The sequence below is a fragment of the Notamacropus eugenii genome, chromosome 2, assembly GCF_028372415.1.
Source record: "Notamacropus eugenii isolate mMacEug1 chromosome 2, mMacEug1.pri_v2, whole genome shotgun sequence".
NCBI classification, from domain to species: domain Eukaryota; kingdom Metazoa; phylum Chordata; class Mammalia; order Diprotodontia; family Macropodidae; genus Notamacropus; species Notamacropus eugenii.
Genome location: NC_092873.1, coordinates 237,332,009 through 237,351,376, shown reverse-complemented (window position 1 = coordinate 237,351,376; position 19,368 = coordinate 237,332,009). Strand labels below are relative to the sequence as shown.

Sequence of the window (19,368 nt, the reverse complement as noted above, 5' to 3'; positions counted from 1 at the left end):
GAATATAAAACAGCAGACCCCAGTGGAGAAAAAAGAGGAGCTCTGCACTTAAAATTTATAAAGTTACCACAAAACTCTAACTTTAGAGCTAGAAAGGACCTTACCTCCCCTTCACCCCCCTCATTTTACAAATGAAACAGCTTAGAGCCAGAGTGCTTCTGTAGCTTCCCAGAGTCAAATTAACTGGTCAGTGACTGAATCTGGATTCAAACCCAGGTCTGCTGAATTTCAAGTCCAACATTCTCTTCACTGTTCTGTGTAGTTCTATGAGTTGGAATAAGTACATTAACCTCCACTTTTATCTACCAGAGGTTAGCCTACCATCCCCTTTTCAAAAAAAAATTCCTTAGTGCCCCCCTGGAAATCTTTCTGTAACCCTGTTAAAGTTTTGGTTGGTGCTTGCATCATTTCAGCTGCCACTTCACCTGTTCTTGCACAGAGTAGACTCTCTCCCTTTTCTCTAATCCATCTATTTAAGTTTTCCCATTTTTTAAGGCTCAGTTTAGCTGCTCCTTCTTGCAAGAAACCTTTCTTTATACTCTTTCCATCTTCCACTTCCCAGGTAAAATTCATTCACTGATATTTCTTATAGTCCTTTGCTTGGACCTCTTCTTTCTTTCTTTGAGCTTTTCTCATTTTTCCTTTTTGTCTGTTTTTCCCTTCCTATTATTGGATTGTAAAATGCTTGAGAATAGTGCCTATGTCCTATCTAACTTTGTAACTCTGGTCCCTTAGACAGCGTTCACACACTATTTGCTTAATGACTATTTCTAATTGAGTTGGAGTAGATTGAATATTCTCTAGCTACTGCATTATTACTTAACTGTTGTACTCCCTGTTGATTATGCTTTCTCTCTCTTTGGATTGGTTTTTTGGTGATATATTCTCTCATTTTGTTCAAAGGGTAGCCATTCTACAAAAGTAGAAGCTGTGGTCCGAACTCTAAAGAGAATCCAGTTTAAAAATCCAGGTGCCAAATCACTCGTCTTCTCAACGGTATGATCAGCATTTCCTTTTTAATATTGATTTGACTCTTTTCTCTTTACTATAAAATGTTGATAATGCTTTCTAATCTACTTCCATCTGACAACCCATTAGCTAAATGTTAATAACTGTTAAATGATTTTTTTTAAGGTTTGGGTCAATCAGACAAATTCTACCTGACAGTATGACAGCAGTAATTACTGTCTGATGTCACTTCAGAGGGCCATTCACAGAATCTCAGTGTGGGAAGAGACTTTTAAGGGGCCGTCTAGTCCATTCCTATAAATATACACACAGAAACATGATATGATTTTTATTTCATAATTTTAAGTTTGGGACACTTTAATATTTTAGAGCTTGTAACCTTCAGACTTCATATACTGCCTACCTACTCTTTCACATCACGTTAGATTGATGGATTTCATTTTGTTGTTTTGTTTGTGTGTGTATTGGAGAGGATAAAAGGGTAGCAGAAGCTGATATGGTAAATAGAGTACTAAATAAGGATGCTGGATTTTATTCTATTTTTGAAACAAGTCGTTTCATTTTAATCTCTTCATTCTTAATTCTAAAAGGCAATTATAGCTAATCAGTTAAACACTGCTCTCTTGTGTGCTTTAAACCTCAACTTTCTTTTTTTCAAAATATAACCAGGTAATATGCATGGATGACAATTTTTAGATATCCTTAGCCTAAGAAAGTTAATGCTGCTCTTGACTCATTTTTCAAATTCTGAGAACTGTGCTTAGTAGTGGTTTTTGTTTTATTTTGTGTATTCCAGTGGCAAGATGTACTAGACATTATTTCAAAAGCTCTGTATGATAACAACATGGTGTTTGCACAAATCAATGGAATTCACAGATTTCAGGTATGCTGACAAAACTTTCTATGTATAAATAAGTTATTCAGAGGGGACTCTCTATTTATAGATTGATATTACTGTCAACTAGTCTACTTAGTAAAAAGAAATCAGTCAGCAAATACCTAGTAAATACCCATCAGGTAGATTGTATAGAAAAGAGTTCTTAATTGCTAAGAATCACTTTAAAATTAAAGTAATGAAATGACAGTCAAGTCCTATCAATTTCTTCACTCAACATCTGCTATCACCTAATTATCAAGATAAAATATTCTTGTCTCATGTGGTTCTTATTTTCATAGACCTTCTAGTTTGACACTTCAGAACTTGGATCATTGGTTCCTAGGATTCTAGATGAAAGACATTGTAAAATCCAGTGATTCTCAACCTGTAGACCACTAACCCATGGTTTGCCATGGGATCCCTAAACCTATATATGTTGTCATAGTGATCTTTATTTAGCTCCAGCAAAATATGTAACATGAATAATGGGTTTTAATGCATTTAGATATGATTAATAGAATATAAAATCATTTTAAAGTTTTATTAAATCCATATAAGCTTTTTTGTCATTATACAGTTTCTCTGTTGTAGGCTTTTGGGTTTTTTTGTTGGTAAAAAGAGTTCTAACATCCATATTTTAGAGATGAGAAAATTTGACTCAGGACTCTTAGGTTATCAGTCTGAAGCAGCCCTCTCATCTTTCAGTTCAACAAACTTAGTACTTACAGTGTTGTGGAAGATTTTGTACTTGTCAGTAAACAAGCATTTATTAAGCACCTACTATGAGCCAGGTACTTTGCCAAACTACTAATACAGGCAAAAGGAAACAGTCTCTGCCATCAAGGAGTTTATATTCTAATTGACAGAAGACAGAAGAGCTAAAAAGAGCAGGATGAGGGAGGCTAGAATAAGAGTGGCACAATCTACTGTCAGAAGCATATCTGAGAGGGTAATGAAATATGGTCATCCTGTCTATGTCCCCAAAATGGAGTCCCTAGAACAAACTCATTGGGATGAAACTGAGATGATGGAACAGTGTGCCTAAGTGGGAAGGTCCCAGGAGCTGAGGGAAGTTCAAGGTGAGAATGCAGCAAGAGTCATGGTGGTGATATCTGGAGACTCAGTGTCCTATTAACTCTCAAGGACATGGTCTACATCTCCAGCTGCATTTGGGGCATCTCTACCTGCCTGTTCCATCAAGACCTCAAACTTCTATCCAAAACTAAGTTTATTATGTTTGGAACCTCTTCCAACCTCTTTATTTTTGTCCATAGAATTTACCTTATTTTCCATGTATAAAACTGTGGTGTTATCTCTGACTCTGTCTCTCATAGAAATCCAGTCAGTTACCAAGACCTGCCAAGCTTTCTTCAACAGTATCTCTAGTATTTATCTACTCACACTATTACCATTTCTACCGTAAATTATAATTGCTCTCTGACTAGATTACCACAACAGCTTCTATTGTCTCCTGTCTCCATTCTCCCTTCACACTGCTCTGAGATTTGTACATCTTTATGCTCAACTTCTCTTTATAAATGTGCTCAGTCTGCTCTTTACATATCAATTATTTTGCCACTTCTGCTTGAGGATCTTGTGTATCTCCCTTACCTGGCCTTCCTGGCCCTTCAAAGTCTGATGACTTTCTAGGAATGTAAAGTAGAGGAGATAACCTCAATTAAATTTTTCCTCATCCATCATCAGTGACAAATCCTTCCTCTTAGAGCCTGCCTGGTATTTTGATTAACACTACCCTGACACATTTATCATATAATGTTTTATTATTATAGTTATCATTGTATAGTTCTTATTCCTCTAATAGATGGTAAACTCTGTGAGGGCATATACTATATCTTACCTAAGTTTGTATCTCACCCCATGACCTACCAGACTGCTTCTCAATAGTGGTTATTTAATCTTTTAAAATTTAATTTTAAAAATTTAAATAAGTGAATTTAAATTTGAAAATTTAATATAGGGAAGCCCCCCTGTGAAATATACACACAAACATATGTTATACTTCTTGTGTGACCAAGATGGTCCACACAATACTTTCTCGCAGCATTGAATTAATTTAGGTTTTGACTTTTTGAAAATTACACATTTTAAATATTTTACATTTTACAGAATTTCATTATCTGGGTGCAACAAAGCATCATACTGATTTGGAAAATGAGCATCTCAATTTTCTGTGGTGACATTTGAAATACTTAAGTCTGCTTTTTTTCTTTCAGGAGAACCTCTCAGCATTTAAATATGATCCCAAGATCAATATTTTGCTGCTACCCTTGCACACAGGTTCCAATGGTTTAAATATCATTGAAGCGACTCATGTTCTTCTAGTGGAACCTATATTGAATCCTGCACATGAGCTTCAGGCTATTGGAAGAGTACACCGAATTGGACAAACAAAGTAAGACTGATAACAAAATCAAGCATTTTCACTTCAGATATTTAGAAACCTAAATGAATAATCTAACTCTTTCTCTAGATTTAGGCTATATGATTCCAGATGGCAGCTGTTGCCTTGAAGCAAATTTCATTTAGATTTTTTTTTTATTTTTTAAATATTTATTCAGTTTTAGTTTTCAACATTGACTTATGAGATCTTGAGTTTTAAGTTTTCTCCCCCTTTTTTTCCTTCCCCTTGCCAAGATGGAGTGAAGTCTGATATAGGCTATATATGTACAATCATATTAAACATCTTTCCACATTAGTCAGGTTGTAAAGAAGAATTAAAACCAATGGAATGAACCATGAGAAAGAAACAACTAAAGGAAAAAAAGAGAGAAAATAGTATGCTTTGATCTCCATTCAGACTCCATAGTTCTTTCCCTGGATGTGGATAGCATTTTTCCATCATGAGTCTTTTGGAATGGTCTTAATTCGTTGCACTGCTGAGATAGCTGAGTCTATCTAGGTTGGTGATCGCACAGTGTTGCTGTTACTATGTGCAATGTTCTCCTGGTTCTTCACTCAGCATCACTTCATATAAGTCTTTACAGGTTTTACTGAAATCCGTGCATTCGTCATTTCTTATAGCACAATAGTATTCCATTACATTCATATACCACAGTTTGTTCAGCCATTCCCCAACTGATGGGCATCCCCTCGATTTCCAGTTCTTGGCTACCACAAAAAGAGCTACTATATTTTTGTACATTTGGTCCTTTTTCCATTTGTATGATCTCTTTGGGATACAGCCCTGGAAGCAGTATTGCTGGGTCAAAGGGTATGCACATTTTTATAGCCCTGTAGGCCTAGTTCAAAATTGCTCTCCAGAATGGTTGGATCAGTTCACAACTCCACCAATAATGTATCAGTGTTCCAATTTTCCCACATCTCCAACATTTATTGTTTTCCTGTTTTGTCATTTTAGCTAGTCTGATGGATGTGATGTGGTACTACCTCAGTTGCTTTAATTTGCATTTCTGTAATCAGTAGTGATTTAGAGCATTTTTTTCATATGACTATAGATAGCTTCAGTTTCTTCATATGAAAACTGCCTGTTCATATCCTTTGACCATTTGTCAACTGGGAAATGACATGAATTCTTATAAATTTTGACTCAGTTCTCTATATATTTTAGAAATTAAGCCTTTATCAGAGGCACTGGTTATAAAAATTGTTTCCCAGCTTTCTGCTTTCCTTCTAATCTTGGTTGTGTTGACTTTATACAAAAACTTTTTAATTGAATGTAACCAAAATTATCCATTTTGCATTTTATAATGTTCTCTTTTTCTTGTTTGGTCATGCATCATTTAGATATATTTTTAAAAGAACTCCCTAGTATTTAGAACCATCTCAACATGAAAATGGGCTACCTTTTTCAATAATTAGTTCCTAATCACTAGAACTGTTCAAGCAGAGGCTAGTTACTTGTTACTTGTTAGTAATACTGTAGTTGGAATACATGCTTTGAGAAACAATTGTGATAATTGACCTTTGAGACTCCTTTTAACTTTGTGCTTCTTTAGCTTGTGTTAAAACAGTCTTGACAGCCTTTTAATTAGAAAGCAAAAACTCTCCAGGGCTCTTTTAGTACTCCTTTCCCTGTCTGTAGTGTGGGCAGTGCAGGTACTTATTTTACTTGATATTCATCTTCCTAATTTTTCAAGTTATTCTTATCCCTTGGGCCCTCAAAAAGGTTGTTAGCTGGGGAAAGGGCTGGAAAAACTTGGCTTGGCAATAAAATTGATAGCAAACACCATCATTTAGATGAAACTATAGTTTGTTAATTGTCCAGGCTACGTGTGAAATAAAGTAGATCAAATTCAGATGGAAACAAACAATTCTGCCTCTCAACTTTTGCTGTGAAGAAAAGGCCAGCCTCTGTCTAGGTCAAATATGCTAGATTTAACTCAGTGCTCAAAGTGAATCTTGTAACAAGAAGGTATTTCTTCAGTTCTGCCTAGATATGAATGTCAAATTGATGATGTTGCCCAATGTTTTACAACACGTATTTACAAAAATAGATCCATAGTGAGCACTGTGGTTGGAATATTATTAAACTGAGTGATCGGCCTTTGGAAGTACTGGGCATATAACAGAAGGCCGATAGGTTGACAGCTCCTGGTTATTTAAAAGTGGAGGGATGTCAGAAATATGGCAGAATAACATTGCCTCTCTTCAGAGATCCCAAATCCAAAATCAGCCCAGGCAATTACAGACTAAAGCCAGACCTCCAGGAGACTCTTTGGGTATTAGGGTCTTAGTACATGCTTGTTAAATTGAATGAAGTTTTAACCTAGGGCAGGTTTTTCTTCCTTCCTTTCCAAATCATGGGACCTGGACAAGGATCCTGGATAACTCCACAGCAATTAACTGTGTCTGCCTATCTAATGATTAGGACCAGTCACTTTTCATATTATGGGATCTAATTTTATTTTTATTTTTGTTGGGGAAAGAGGGGTTGCTAATTTTAAACAAAAAACCAACAGGACAAGAAAATTTAGTATAAATATGCTATGATGATCTTTTATGTGAAAGGAACATGTTCATAGCTAAAGCCAATTTACCAAAGAATTATTTTAAACAGTAATAAGTAATGAAAAATACAAGGGGATGGCAGGCTTCAGAGCTGAACTTTTTTTTAACTTACTATGTTTCATTTTAATTCTTGTTTGTACTCATTATTTATTCTGTCACCATCAGATGATGGCATATTAGAATTAAAAGGGATCTTAAAGGTCACATAATCCAACTTCCTCATTTTAGAGAAGTACCAGTGGGCATTTATTGACACTGAGTCAAAAAGACCTAGATTCAGATCCCACCTTTGATACCTAATTGCTATGTTACACTGAGCAAGTCATTTAACCTAACTGTGCCTCAGTTCCTTCTAATGCAAAATGGGTATAAGAAGAGCACTTACCTCACAGGGTTTCATGAAGATCAAATATATGTAAAGCATCATATAAATGGAGGTATTATTATCATTATAATCAATAGTAGATAAGAAAAGTTCGGAGGTGTGATATTTATTCACGTTTACATGCCAGAGCAGGGGCTCAGACTCGTTTCTTCTGACTCCAAATCCAGCAGTTGTTCTTTTATTTTCTAAATTGTTCGGTCTAGGAAATGACAAGTAAAGTTAGGTTTTAAATCCTGACATTTTTAAGAGAGGAAACCTGGTATGTCAAAATATATACATGCTGGTTTTCCATTTCTTTTATGTTATCACTAATTTAAAAGAAAAAAAGTTTTATAGCCTAAAACCAAAATAGTTCCCCATTAGTCATTTTGACCAATTTCTTCCCCCAAAAAGAGTTTCAAGCTAACGTTTCCAAAAGACTGACAGTGCCATTGACAGAAATAGGGAAGTTGGTAAAGGAGAGTTAGTTTTGAAAGGAAGGGGGTGGAAAGCGTGGTTTAGACTTGCGTACTATGTTTTTATACACATCACTTCCTTGAGCAATCACCAGTAGTGCTCTGCTAGAGAAAAGTTTTCTAAGTGCTCCCCCCATCTTTCCACATTCACTTGAACTCTTTCTCTGGACATCTCTGTGACAGCAGACTGTTGTAAGACATTTATTTTCTATATAAATAATACCAGTTTCTGTTTAGAATATTTTGCTATTTCTTTAACTATTACGCACCTTAATATCTTGCTTTGAAAGTTTAAAGAATTGCATGCAATATTGGTTGTTTTATAACTAGTTTTAATTAGTATGTTTATTACATTTTAATGTAAAGCTTGCGCTATATAATATAGAGAGAGCAGACCTTTACATACTAGCTGTGTAAGCCTGGACAAGTCACACAGTCATCCAAGTAATTCTAAAACCATAAGTTACAGAAAAGATGTCAACCTATATTGATTATTAGAGAGAGTTTCCTCTCCTGGGAATTCCATACACTAACAAAACCACAGGTCCAGTCTTTATTCCTATCCCTGTGACATTTTCATTTTTATTTGTCTTATAGGCCTACCATTGTTCACAGATTCCTAATTAAAGCAACTATTGAAGAAAGAATGCAGGCAATGTTGAAAACTGCTGAGAGGAGGTAACAATGATCAATTAAGTTAAAAAAGCAATTTTATCAAGCATACATATATGTGTGTGTGAAGAAGCACAAATAAGACCTTTATTTGACATAACTGATTTCATTAGAATAATCATTTATAAATTGCAAAATAATTTATCTTCATTTAACTTGGAAGAAGAGCATTTAGTAGTTCTCATCTATTATCTTTCACATTTAATTCACAAACTAAAAGCATTTATGCCTTTTAAAACAGAGTCTACATACAATATTAAATATATTAAAACTTTGTTTTAACAGACAAAAACACTGATTACACATTGGTTTCACTTTAATTTTGAATTTTAATTCAAAACAGGAAATAATAAATTGGGAATATATGTGTGTAAAATGTGTATTAAAACTATTGGATATAAAACAACCCTTGATCAATTTATAAGTAAAAGAATATTTCTGCCTCCCGAAATTGAAAGGTTTAACCTAGCGTGGATAAATATGAATACTTTTTTTTTTGTGTACTTAAAAGTCATATACAAAAGGGAGAATGTGAGCATAGAATTTAGCTATTAATTTTATTGTTGACAGCAAAAGTAGAAGAGTCTGGTGCTACTGTACAAAACTTTTGATTTGATCAGCAAACAAATCCAATTTGGGAATCATAAAACTTCTTAACACTTGTACCATATGTCTTTCCCCTTCAAAGTCCTTAACAATCATTAACTGATACCTCATGACATCCTTGTAAGATAGGTCTGATTGGAGGAAATCCAAGAAGTAGAATATTGCCTTAAAAGGGGTCATTTCTGCCGAGTTGCTGTGCTGAGCAGAATAGTGATTTGAAGCCAGAAATTGTTTTCTTCCATTAGAAGTCTAAAAGAAAAGACGCTACCACATCAATAAAATAAAAGTTAGCTTTAGGCTTCAATTTTACTTGTTTTTTTGTTGTTTTCTCTTTATTAATCATCTTTGATTTTTTTAAATAACCTCAGGATAGAAAACTGTTAAAATTTTCTATAAGATAGTTTAACTTATGATAAGAAGACAGTTGTATGGTCTGAGCCTCGCTGGTGCCTTTTAAACTCCTCACGCAACAACATTTTCGTAAAAGAGACTACAACAAATAAATAGAATGTGGTTCACTGCTTTTGAATGAACAGGTAATTTTACCACCCAGGTTCTTCTAGATATGCATCAGAGTGCAGATAGCAGAAGTTTTAGAATAACTCTTTGCATTGTGTGCTATTGCTTTCTCAAGGAAATTGACTTTGGCTAATCTCATTCTGCTCTCTAAAATTTCTACAGTCATACTAGCTCATCATTGAAGCAGTCAGAGGCTTCAGTCTTGACAGTGGCTGATCTTGCGGACCTATTTTCTGAAGAAACTGAAGACCTTGAATGAATCATACTTAACATACGTTTGAACTCAGAAACCTTCATGTATCCACAGTCTTTAAAAAATAGATTTTAGTACAAGTGAAGTCACGAGTCATATATTCCAGTAGATGTCACCCAACCCTATTCTGATGATAAATAAGTGCTTCTTGGGGGGATTTACACCATTTTCTTGTGGTTGGTGAATCCTTTTCAATTCCAAACAAACCATAAAGTCCTCTGGTACAATACATAAAATTCATTTTGGTCCCAAAGAATATCAGCATATCATTTGGAAGGAGGGGGGTTATACTATACTTTTCTTTTCATTCTTATTAGTAACAATAAGGGGAAAGCTACAAACCTAGTGAGCAAACTAATTTTTCTAGTTTTAAATTGGCCTAGAGTCAGTCAGCATAAATGTTCTTTTAGGCAGGAAGAGATTCTAGTGTCCTTATTATGCTTTTCACCAATCTTCCTCTTAGTAATTAAATAAGTGGTAAATTATCCTAATTACTAGCATTTAAGTGGATTTAAAATATAACATGTAGAAATTGCACAGTAATTTCATGTGAACAGAACTCTTTGCAACAAGTTGCTCATGTTGAATATTTCCATCTATATATATATTCCTCTTAAAAAATTAAAACACTGAAATCCAAGTATTTTACACATTTTTATAACCCCTTAAATAAGCCATGCTGTTCATGCTGACTTATAAGAATTTAACTTTTTATTATCAAATAAAAAAGCATTTAGCTAAATTTCTTTTCATTTTATACTTGGTTTTATCAGCATGAGCAGTTCTGTTAAATCTCAGCAACTTTAAAAATATATTTATTATTTACTTTGAATGTTACAAAACTTTTTCTAATTCAGATTTTTCTTAATGTTAAGTTTTTTTGATGTCAATGTAGTTATGTAAATATTACTAATTATAACTTTTTAAGTTTTGTAGTTGGTATGATTGTAACCTGATAATATACCAGGGGGGAATGTTAGACTGTACTAATATACTATGTGTTGTTGTTTTTGTTTTTGCCCCCCTGCATGATGTGACTGTGCTTTTTAATCTATGACAACTTGCTCTTTTCTCCAAATGAGACCCTCCCTCCTCCAAAAAAATTAGACTGGTAGCTTCTGTTTTGAAACAATAGAGTATCATGTTCAAGTAAACGAACAATCAAAACATGATATTTCTTCTGTGAAGAATTACCTGGACAGGGGAGTTGAGTGCCTGCTTCCAGTCATTCGGCACAATCAAAATATTCAAGTTTTCATTGTTCTGTTCAAGCTCTCAGACTTGTTTGTAATCCACCGGCATCATAGTGTCTCATTCCCTTTTCCATTTAGCTGCTCAGAAAACTAGAGTTAGAGACACTGCTAGAGCAAGTAGCATATCTGATTATAGGTTTGGGTGTTTGCTCTCATTCTGGGTTAATAACCCCATTTGGCTCAACTGAAGAAAATCCATTTAAGCAATCTTGGTGCCTGTTCTTCAGTTGAAGTAAAATATGCATGGGCTCTCTTAGCAGGGATCAGAACATGTCCATCAAGGGTATGAAGTCCAATGGATGTAATTTAATTAGAAGCATGTTTAGGGTTTTCATTTTGTGGTCTTTCAATATTCTCTCCAGAACTAAGTTTTTAGAGACATTATCTGGTATGCTTGAATTTTAGAGAAAACAAATTGTTCTTCCTTATATATATAAGAAATCAAAGGTGAAACAAAGATATTTTGGTAGAGATAGAAATGATGGGAAATTTTTAATATTCTGAGTTATGGAACTCACATTCAGTCTTCTAAAGCTCTTGTATACCCCAACCAAAGGTACTAGGATGAGTTCTCTCCCTCAGCATAGTTCTTAGTATAAAGTCCTACTCAAGTGTATCAGTTCTTTCATATATTTTTGCTTATTCTAGATAAATATCCCTCTTCTGAAGCTTCCAGACCATCTCTGTAAACTGCTTTCCCTCAACCCACTCCCTTTTGGAGGCATCCACTACCATGTTTATATATAGCTCTTATGTCGTAAATATATACTATGGGAATGAATTAGTAAAGAAAAATTAGGTCAACTTATTCAATCTTTTACAGAAATTAAATTTGTTTCAGTCAGTGTCAGTAGTAGTGTCAAACTTTTTGGAATGAAAAGTCCAAATTAGAAGCAAATGAAGATTTTTAAATGTATAATAAGCTTATTTTGCTTATAAGAAGAAGCATCTTCATACTATAGGACCAATTTACTTTTCTGTACTTACCATAGCTGTTTAAGTTCCAACTTTTCATCTGAGTGCAGCAAAAAAAATCTGTGTGTTTAGTTGTAGAGCATTTATAAAAGTATTTCCTTGCTTTCACATTGTATTAATAGTGCCAGGCCAAGACCTAATACCAGTGACTTAGATTCGAGATATATATATGTAATCACAGAAGCTTAAAGCTCCCGATGTTTATCAAAATATGTAATGCCTTATTTAGTATTCCAAAGATGCAGTGCTATCAAGCCAAGTGATCTCCTTTTCTCTGTTTCCATGCACAAGAGAACAATTTACAATAGCTTGTTAAATCTCCCTTCTTTCACTTTCTCTTCAGTATGATTAAGTCCCTTTTTTTCATTTAATAATCTACAGGCTAAGCTTTCAAAAGCAAGACATACCAGCTATATTCAATAGCCATAGGCTTACTTTAATGCAATAAAAAAATAGAAATAAAAGAGTCTTAGCCAAGGGGTATGTGACATTTACAACCTACGTCAAAACTTGAAATTTACTGACATAAAAAATTGAAGCCTCACCAATACAGTATAAAGAATCCAGGGTATTTTACTAAGCTATAGCTTCAAAATATTCTCAGCTATCATTTAATATTTATACTATATCTTGGATCCCAAAGTTTCTGAGCCCATCTGTTTACCAGCATAATATAATCATCAGTGGGCTGTATACAATTCACAAAAGTTATTTATTTATGACTCACTGACAGGAGCAGGAATCCCAGCTCTGTAGGGGTTGGTAGCTTGCAACGATAATAATCCCAAAAGAAGTCTGTAGGGAACTTGACATAACCCAGGATGGGTGACTGTGACCATTGCAAATTAAAAGACAGATGAGTAGCTATCAAAAAAGTAGTATACCAGTTGAATCTTAGGACACGTCTATGCTGCTGCCTTCTGATAGTGCCTCACAAAGTTGAGATTATTCTATTATTAGAGAACTTCAGAGGAAGAAATTTTTACAACTTCCCTTGGCAACCTATCCTAGTGTTTAACAGCAGTCACTGTCAGGAATTTCTTATTTTTAATCCCGATTTTTCATGTTGTAACGTTAAAAAACTTGTTTACCTTTGTTCAGTGGGAATTCTGAGAGTGGTCATTTGGTGTATAATTGCTATTCATGTTCATGAAAATCGTTATTAAGTTGTCCCTCTGCCTTTTCTTTCTCTAGTTCTTTTGCCCTTCAGAGATCATGTTCTCAAATCCCTTAATCATCTCTCTTTCCTAAAGCATCCCTAAGTTCTCCACATCACTCTCAAGCTATGGCGCCTTAAAAAAAAGGAAAATTTAGATCAAAGACATCTTGCTGAGATATGGTAGTCTTTCCAGGTCTCTTATTCTTATGCCAGGAATTTTGATGGCTGTTTATTTTGCAGTCTGTAATGTCTTCCTCTCTTTTTCTACCTAAAATGCTACAAAGATCCAAATCCAGTTTTTCTTATATACCTAGTCTCTTTTCAATTGTTTCAACCATCCATTCAATATTGTTCTATTAATTTGATAGATTTAGAACTGGAAGTGATATTAGAGGTCATCTGGTCCAAGCTCCACATTTTACAGATGAGGAAGAAAGGTTAAGTGTCTTGTCTAGCGTCCCCAAAATAGTAAGTTGGCACAGCTGGGATAGGACCTGGGTCAAAGACCTGAGATTTTTTTTTCATTTTCTCCTTCCAAGACCTCTAAACACTATGCTTCAGTCCTCATTTGGACTTCTTAAATCTCTTCCCTGTGTCCTTTTCATTGCTTTCTATACTTAGATCTTGCATACTATACTCAACTTAATTTTTCTCCTTCATTTCAGCCTACCTACCTCCTACTTAACTCTTTTCAGACCCTATCTCAGAAATTCCATAGATGAAGAGAACTCTATTACCTGTTTTATAACTTTGAATATTTTTTCCCTTAACTTGCCTAGAAGAGATGTCTTCCCTAGTAAATGCAAATGAAACTGTGTTTTTTAAAGGTGTGTTTCGGTGTCTGATCTAGCTTTAATCTATCAAAATGTTTTTAACATGATTAATCTATTGAACTATTAAAATAAAACAACCATGTTCAATCATTTGAGTAAAACTGCCTGATGAATATTTTCTACTTTAAAACAAAATAAAAACCTTGAAAATAATCAAAGTACCATTCATATTTTCATATCTTTTTTCAATTCCATGTTCATGGTCTTTGTATTATAGTGATAGTTGCAATAAAATATAGTATGAAAAAATCTTTTTTCTTATCAGTGGACTGTTAATGAGTCACTTTGACAGTGAATTTAATTTATGCAGTGACATTTTCAAGTTATGTAAAATTTTGTTTGTATTCATCTTTTATGTAAAGAAATTAAGCAGTTTCCTTCATGGCTGGTTTTGTGCCCTTTGGGTTTTATAATAAAGGTCACTGATAAGTCACCTCTTAATTTTGTATGTTGGATAAGGTGCTAGTAATATGTTAAAATAGAAATAGTTACCCATTCTCCGCTATACAAAAAGGGACATTTCTCAGGACTTTGTTTCTGTACAGTCTGCTCCCACTCAGCAAAAATTAAGCAGATGGAGTTGGCAAAATATTTTCTATCCCAACTGTGAGAAAATTGCTATGTGCCATATATTGGTTTGATCAAAAAGGCATTAACCTATAGTAAAAAGGAAAATATCCACACAGCAGCATTTGAGAAGGTTTGATTAAACTGTTAAAATAGCAGCTCTATTAAGTCTGCATCTTAGTTTTGTTTTTACAAAGGGCAGAAAGTGTGGGGGTAGGAGTGGTTGCCTGGCAGTCTGATTTTTAAAATGAAACCCTCTTCCCCACCATGGTGGTAACATAGATAAACTGGAAGGGTTTTTTGTGAAGACTCTGTGACTTACAGAGACTTAAGACTTGAGTAAAAATCCTCTGAATGAAAACACGGGAGAGTAACAGCAGCAACTTACACCAGTATAACATCTTACCGTTTTAAAATATGTCACATTCTTTTCTTTGATTCCAACAAGTTATGTGAAGTAAGTCGTCATGTGTTATTATCTTCTCAGTTTTACAGATGAGGAGACCAAGGCTAAAAGAGTAGAAATAACTTGCCAAATATCATACAACTAGGAAGTGGTGGAACCCCAGGACTCAATAGCAGTCCATGTTCCAGGAAATTCTTGCTTCATGGCCCCTTACCCAACAAAATGAACAGGTCATACCATTACAGTGACATTTTCCTCCACAAAATCCTGTTCCAGTGGTTCATCATGGCATTGTGACAATAACCATTGGTTTCTTGAAAGCAATACCAGAACAGTGAAAGCTCTGCCTAGCTGGAAAAGCTTCAGCTATTGCCCCAGCAATAGACTGCATTCCAAGGTCCAGGCTGACTAATTATGAGACAGCTGCTCACCAATAGGCTGGCCACTTGGCAATGACTTCTTTGGCCATGGCAACCCATGAAAAAGAAAAATATAAACTAGCCCTCAGCTGTCTGTGGCCCTCTCCTTCTTCTATAGTAATGATGTTAAAGAACAAGACAGAAGGTACTAAGCATCGCAATTTTTATACTCTCTGTAAACAATAACTTAGTTGTTGGTGCTCTAAACGTGTAAATGTGAATCTTGTCCAATGATCAGTGAATGGACTAGAGAAACTGAATTGTATCAATCCTTGACATTGTCACCCTAAACAAAATTAGAAATCAAACTAGTTGGTTTTATTGTGTCTGAAGACAAGAAAAAATCATCTCATGGGATATTTTGTCATCTTATATTGCAGTGGCTATGTTAGGTATTTCAACCAAACAACAAGTATTTTAAGTACCTACTGTGTTTCGGGCATTGTGCTAATGCTGGAATTGTAAAGAAGGACAAAAATAGTCCCTATCCTCAAGGAATTTACATACTGTCTGGGGAGACACTCTATAAATAAATAGGTACATACAAAAAAACCAGCATGAAAATAAGTGCATTTTATAAGCCAACATCTGTTACAGAAGATGAAGTAGAAGTCTAGAACTTGGATAAGACCCTCCAAAGTAAATTAACATATACTTTGATGTTTACTGACTTCAGGTTACTGAAGGTGGGAATAAGGGAGAACAGTTAAAAACATGATTTAACAGCAGGAAATGAAAGAAATCACATGATCATAGTTTCAGAGATCCAGAGCTGAAAGGGACCCAAGAGGTCACTATAATCCTCTTGTTTTACATGGGGGAACTGAGTCACAGAGGTCAAATGACTTGCCAAGAGCAGCACAGCTAATTCTGAAGTAACATTTAAACCTAGGTAGGTCTTCCTAATTCCCTAGTCCCTTTCTCTGTCTAATATACTATGTTACCTCAAGACTTTTAGGCTACATAAATACTTTCTTCAAGAAAAGAATCAGAAGGCTCCAGACAGAGTGAGCACTGAATAACACACACACACACACACACACACACAGAAAATTATTATAATTAGCAGAGGAAAGTATTTGTTTCTGATGTGGTAGTCATTTGTAAGTCCTCGGGTACAGTCAGAATACCAACATATAAATTAATACAAAACTAGAAGAATAAAAATGAAAAGAATAATTATCATGTGATTAAGACATATTCAACTTATGTTTTTAATTATTGAAGACAATAGATGAAAGGACATTGATAACAACTAGAACAGCTTTATGTAGAAGTTTTACCAAGGTAAATCAAATGCCATAGTTAGGGGGGAACCAAAAGAGCCTAAAAGTCACCTTAGCAAATACTTGCCTGCAGAGAGAGATGGTTGCCAAGGATAACCTCAATTTAGAGTATAAACACATTTGTAAGATATTATAGAGGATAGCGCACAATTATGTCCAGTATCAATTCATAAAACATCCAAAAGGACTTAGCCACTTGAAATACTATAATGTCACACCAAAAACTGAAACTCAGTAACAAAAATTGAAACCTCACCAAAACAATGTGAAGAATGCAACGTATTTTACCCTGCTTACTATTACCAAACTTTAAAAAAAGATGACAAATCTTACCAAACTAACAGACTTCTTGAAAATTAGAACTCAAGAACACTATGAGACAAGAAATATTAAAACAAATCAAAAAAATTTTAAATAAAAGAAAACATAAGGTGTCAGTTAATTAAAAAAAAAAAAACTTGGGAAATGAGTCAAGGAAGAGCATTTTAAGAATAATAACCTGAAAACCTTGGCTAAAGAATAACCTGACTTCTATGTTTTAAGAAGTCATGAATGAAAACTATCCAGATCTATTAGAACCAGAGGGGAAAGGAAAAAACAGAAATAATCTGTCAATTGCTTCCTGAAATAAACTCCAAAATAAAATACTCAGGAAAGCCGTAGCCAAAATCACCAGATTCTAGGTCAAAGAAAAATACAGCAAGCACCAAAAAGAAAAGAGTTCAAGTACCAAGGAAACACAGCCATGATCGTACAAGACTTGGCAAATTATTCTTTAAATAATAATATCAGGAAGACAAATCTTAGAATGTGATATTACAAAAGGCAAATTATTAAGTCATAACCAAGAATAACTTACTGTGAAGGACTAAAATAGAATCTGAGTTGGGGAGAGTAAGGGACAAGAAGTAGAACTGTAATGGATGAGACAATTTTGAAACATTCCTGATGAAAATGTCAAAGCTGAATAAATGCTTTGAAATGCAAACAAAAGAGCCAAAAGAAAATTTTAAAATTAATATATTTGAGCTATTTGAAGGAGCCAATGATGAAGTGATTATATTCCAATAGCTGGAGAATATACACAAGTATACCTTCAAAACCCTTATAACTTCAAAGGTAATAGGTGCTATTAAAACAAAGAGCCTAAGCATGGGTTTTTTTTCTGTTTTGATGGTCTCTAGAGAGTAAAGAAAAGGGGAAATATACCAGCAAAGAATGAGGAAAAGGCTTAAACTTACCATTTCTTATAATCAGAGTTTGTGATAAGATTATATAAACATAAAGGAAAGAGAGGAACAGGCATTATATAAACTTTTATCTTAAATGGACACAGGAGAATCGAATGCACATACATTTGCACACATGCATTCACATGCATGTGCACATACACCTCTTAGAATTTGAAATAGAAATCTATTAAACTTATCAGAGATACAAATATGTATAGGGAGAAAAAGAACTAAGAGAGAGTGTACAGGGAATGGTCAAAATCAAAACAAAGTTCTGGTTTGAAAGGTAAAGAATATAAGGATAAAAAACAGTGATCAGGCTCTGGAGAGGGGTAAGAAAGGCAGGACGGTGGCACAGAAGCAGATTGATTCCATTATAGATTCCTTATGTTGGCCACATCTCTTTTACCAAATTCTTGAAAGGGGCAGAGAGGGAGAGAGGAAAGAGAGAAAGGGGAGAGAGAAGAGAGGAAAAAGTATAAGGTACTAGAATGAAAGGAAATAACATGTAGAAGTGTGAATGAAATAATTACATAAGCTGCAAGGTAACGAACCAAAACTTTGGGGATGTAGTCAACTCAATCCTTAGAAGAAATTTTATTTATCTATCCATTCATCCATTTATTGATATTGAAAAAATGTAATTTGAGCATGCAAAATTTAGAAAAGCAACAAATCAGAAAACCTCAATATAAAAACATTCTGAAAATTAAAATATTAACATATTTAAAGCAAGGGAAACTTGAATTGTTTAAAAAAACTAGGAGCAGTTTTTTAAATTATAAAATAAACTATAAACCAATTTTAAAAGAAAAAAAGAAAAACAAAATAGCTATTATCAAAAATAAATTAAAATTTTCAACAAATTAAAAGGTAATAAAGCAAATTATTAGAAACTATTTTGCCCAATTATGCATCAACAATACAGATAAAATAGACGAATATTTACAAAAAAATGCTCAGGTTAGTAGAACAAAAAAGAAAATTTAAATATCAGAAAAAGAACGCCATAAAAGTACAAAGCATTCAAAGAACAATTAGTTCCAAAATAAGAACTGCAAAAATTGAAAAAGAAGGGATCCTGCTAGACTCCTCCTATCATACAGATAATGTTTTGATACCTAAATCAGGGAGATAAAATTAAATTGATCCAAAAATATTGGGGGGAAAAACAAGAAAGCTGCATCACTAAGCTTGACAGCACATACCTATAGGTCCTACCACTGGAAAATTGCTAGAGTTCAAGAGTTTTGAGCTGTAGTAGGGTTAAGGTCAACCTAGTGTCTGCAAGTCCAGCATCAATATACAGAGAACTAGAGAGTAGGAGGTCACCAAGAAGGGATAAACAGTCTCAGGCTGGAAATTGGAGCAGGTCAAAGCTTCCTTGCCCGTCAACAATGGAGTCAAACCTAAGAGTGGCTTCTGAACTTTGAGATCCAATCTCAAAAGAAAAGAACATCAACATGTTTTATACAGTATGACATATTGTATTTACACCAAGAATACAGGGTTG

The 19,368-nt window shown here is 34.3% G+C and overlaps 1 protein-coding gene across 3 annotated transcripts in view; it reads left to right on the top strand.

Moving 5' to 3' along the window:
* Nucleotides 1-14,098, top strand: part of SHPRH (SNF2 histone linker PHD RING helicase) — a 124,149-nt gene extending 110,051 nt beyond the window's left edge. For all 3 annotated transcript variants that reach the window (XM_072643640.1, XM_072643638.1, XM_072643639.1), the window contains exons 26-30: nucleotides 904-996; nucleotides 1,766-1,852; nucleotides 4,081-4,259; nucleotides 8,273-8,353; nucleotides 9,635-14,098. In XM_072643640.1, coding sequence (XP_072499741.1) covers nucleotides 904-996; nucleotides 1,766-1,852; nucleotides 4,081-4,259; nucleotides 8,273-8,353; nucleotides 9,635-9,731 — 537 coding nt within the window. In that variant the 3' untranslated portion in view covers nucleotides 9,732-14,098. The remainder of the gene's footprint in view (nucleotides 1-903; nucleotides 997-1,765; nucleotides 1,853-4,080; nucleotides 4,260-8,272; nucleotides 8,354-9,634) is intronic.
* Nucleotides 14,099-19,368: the final 5,270 nt, after the last annotated feature.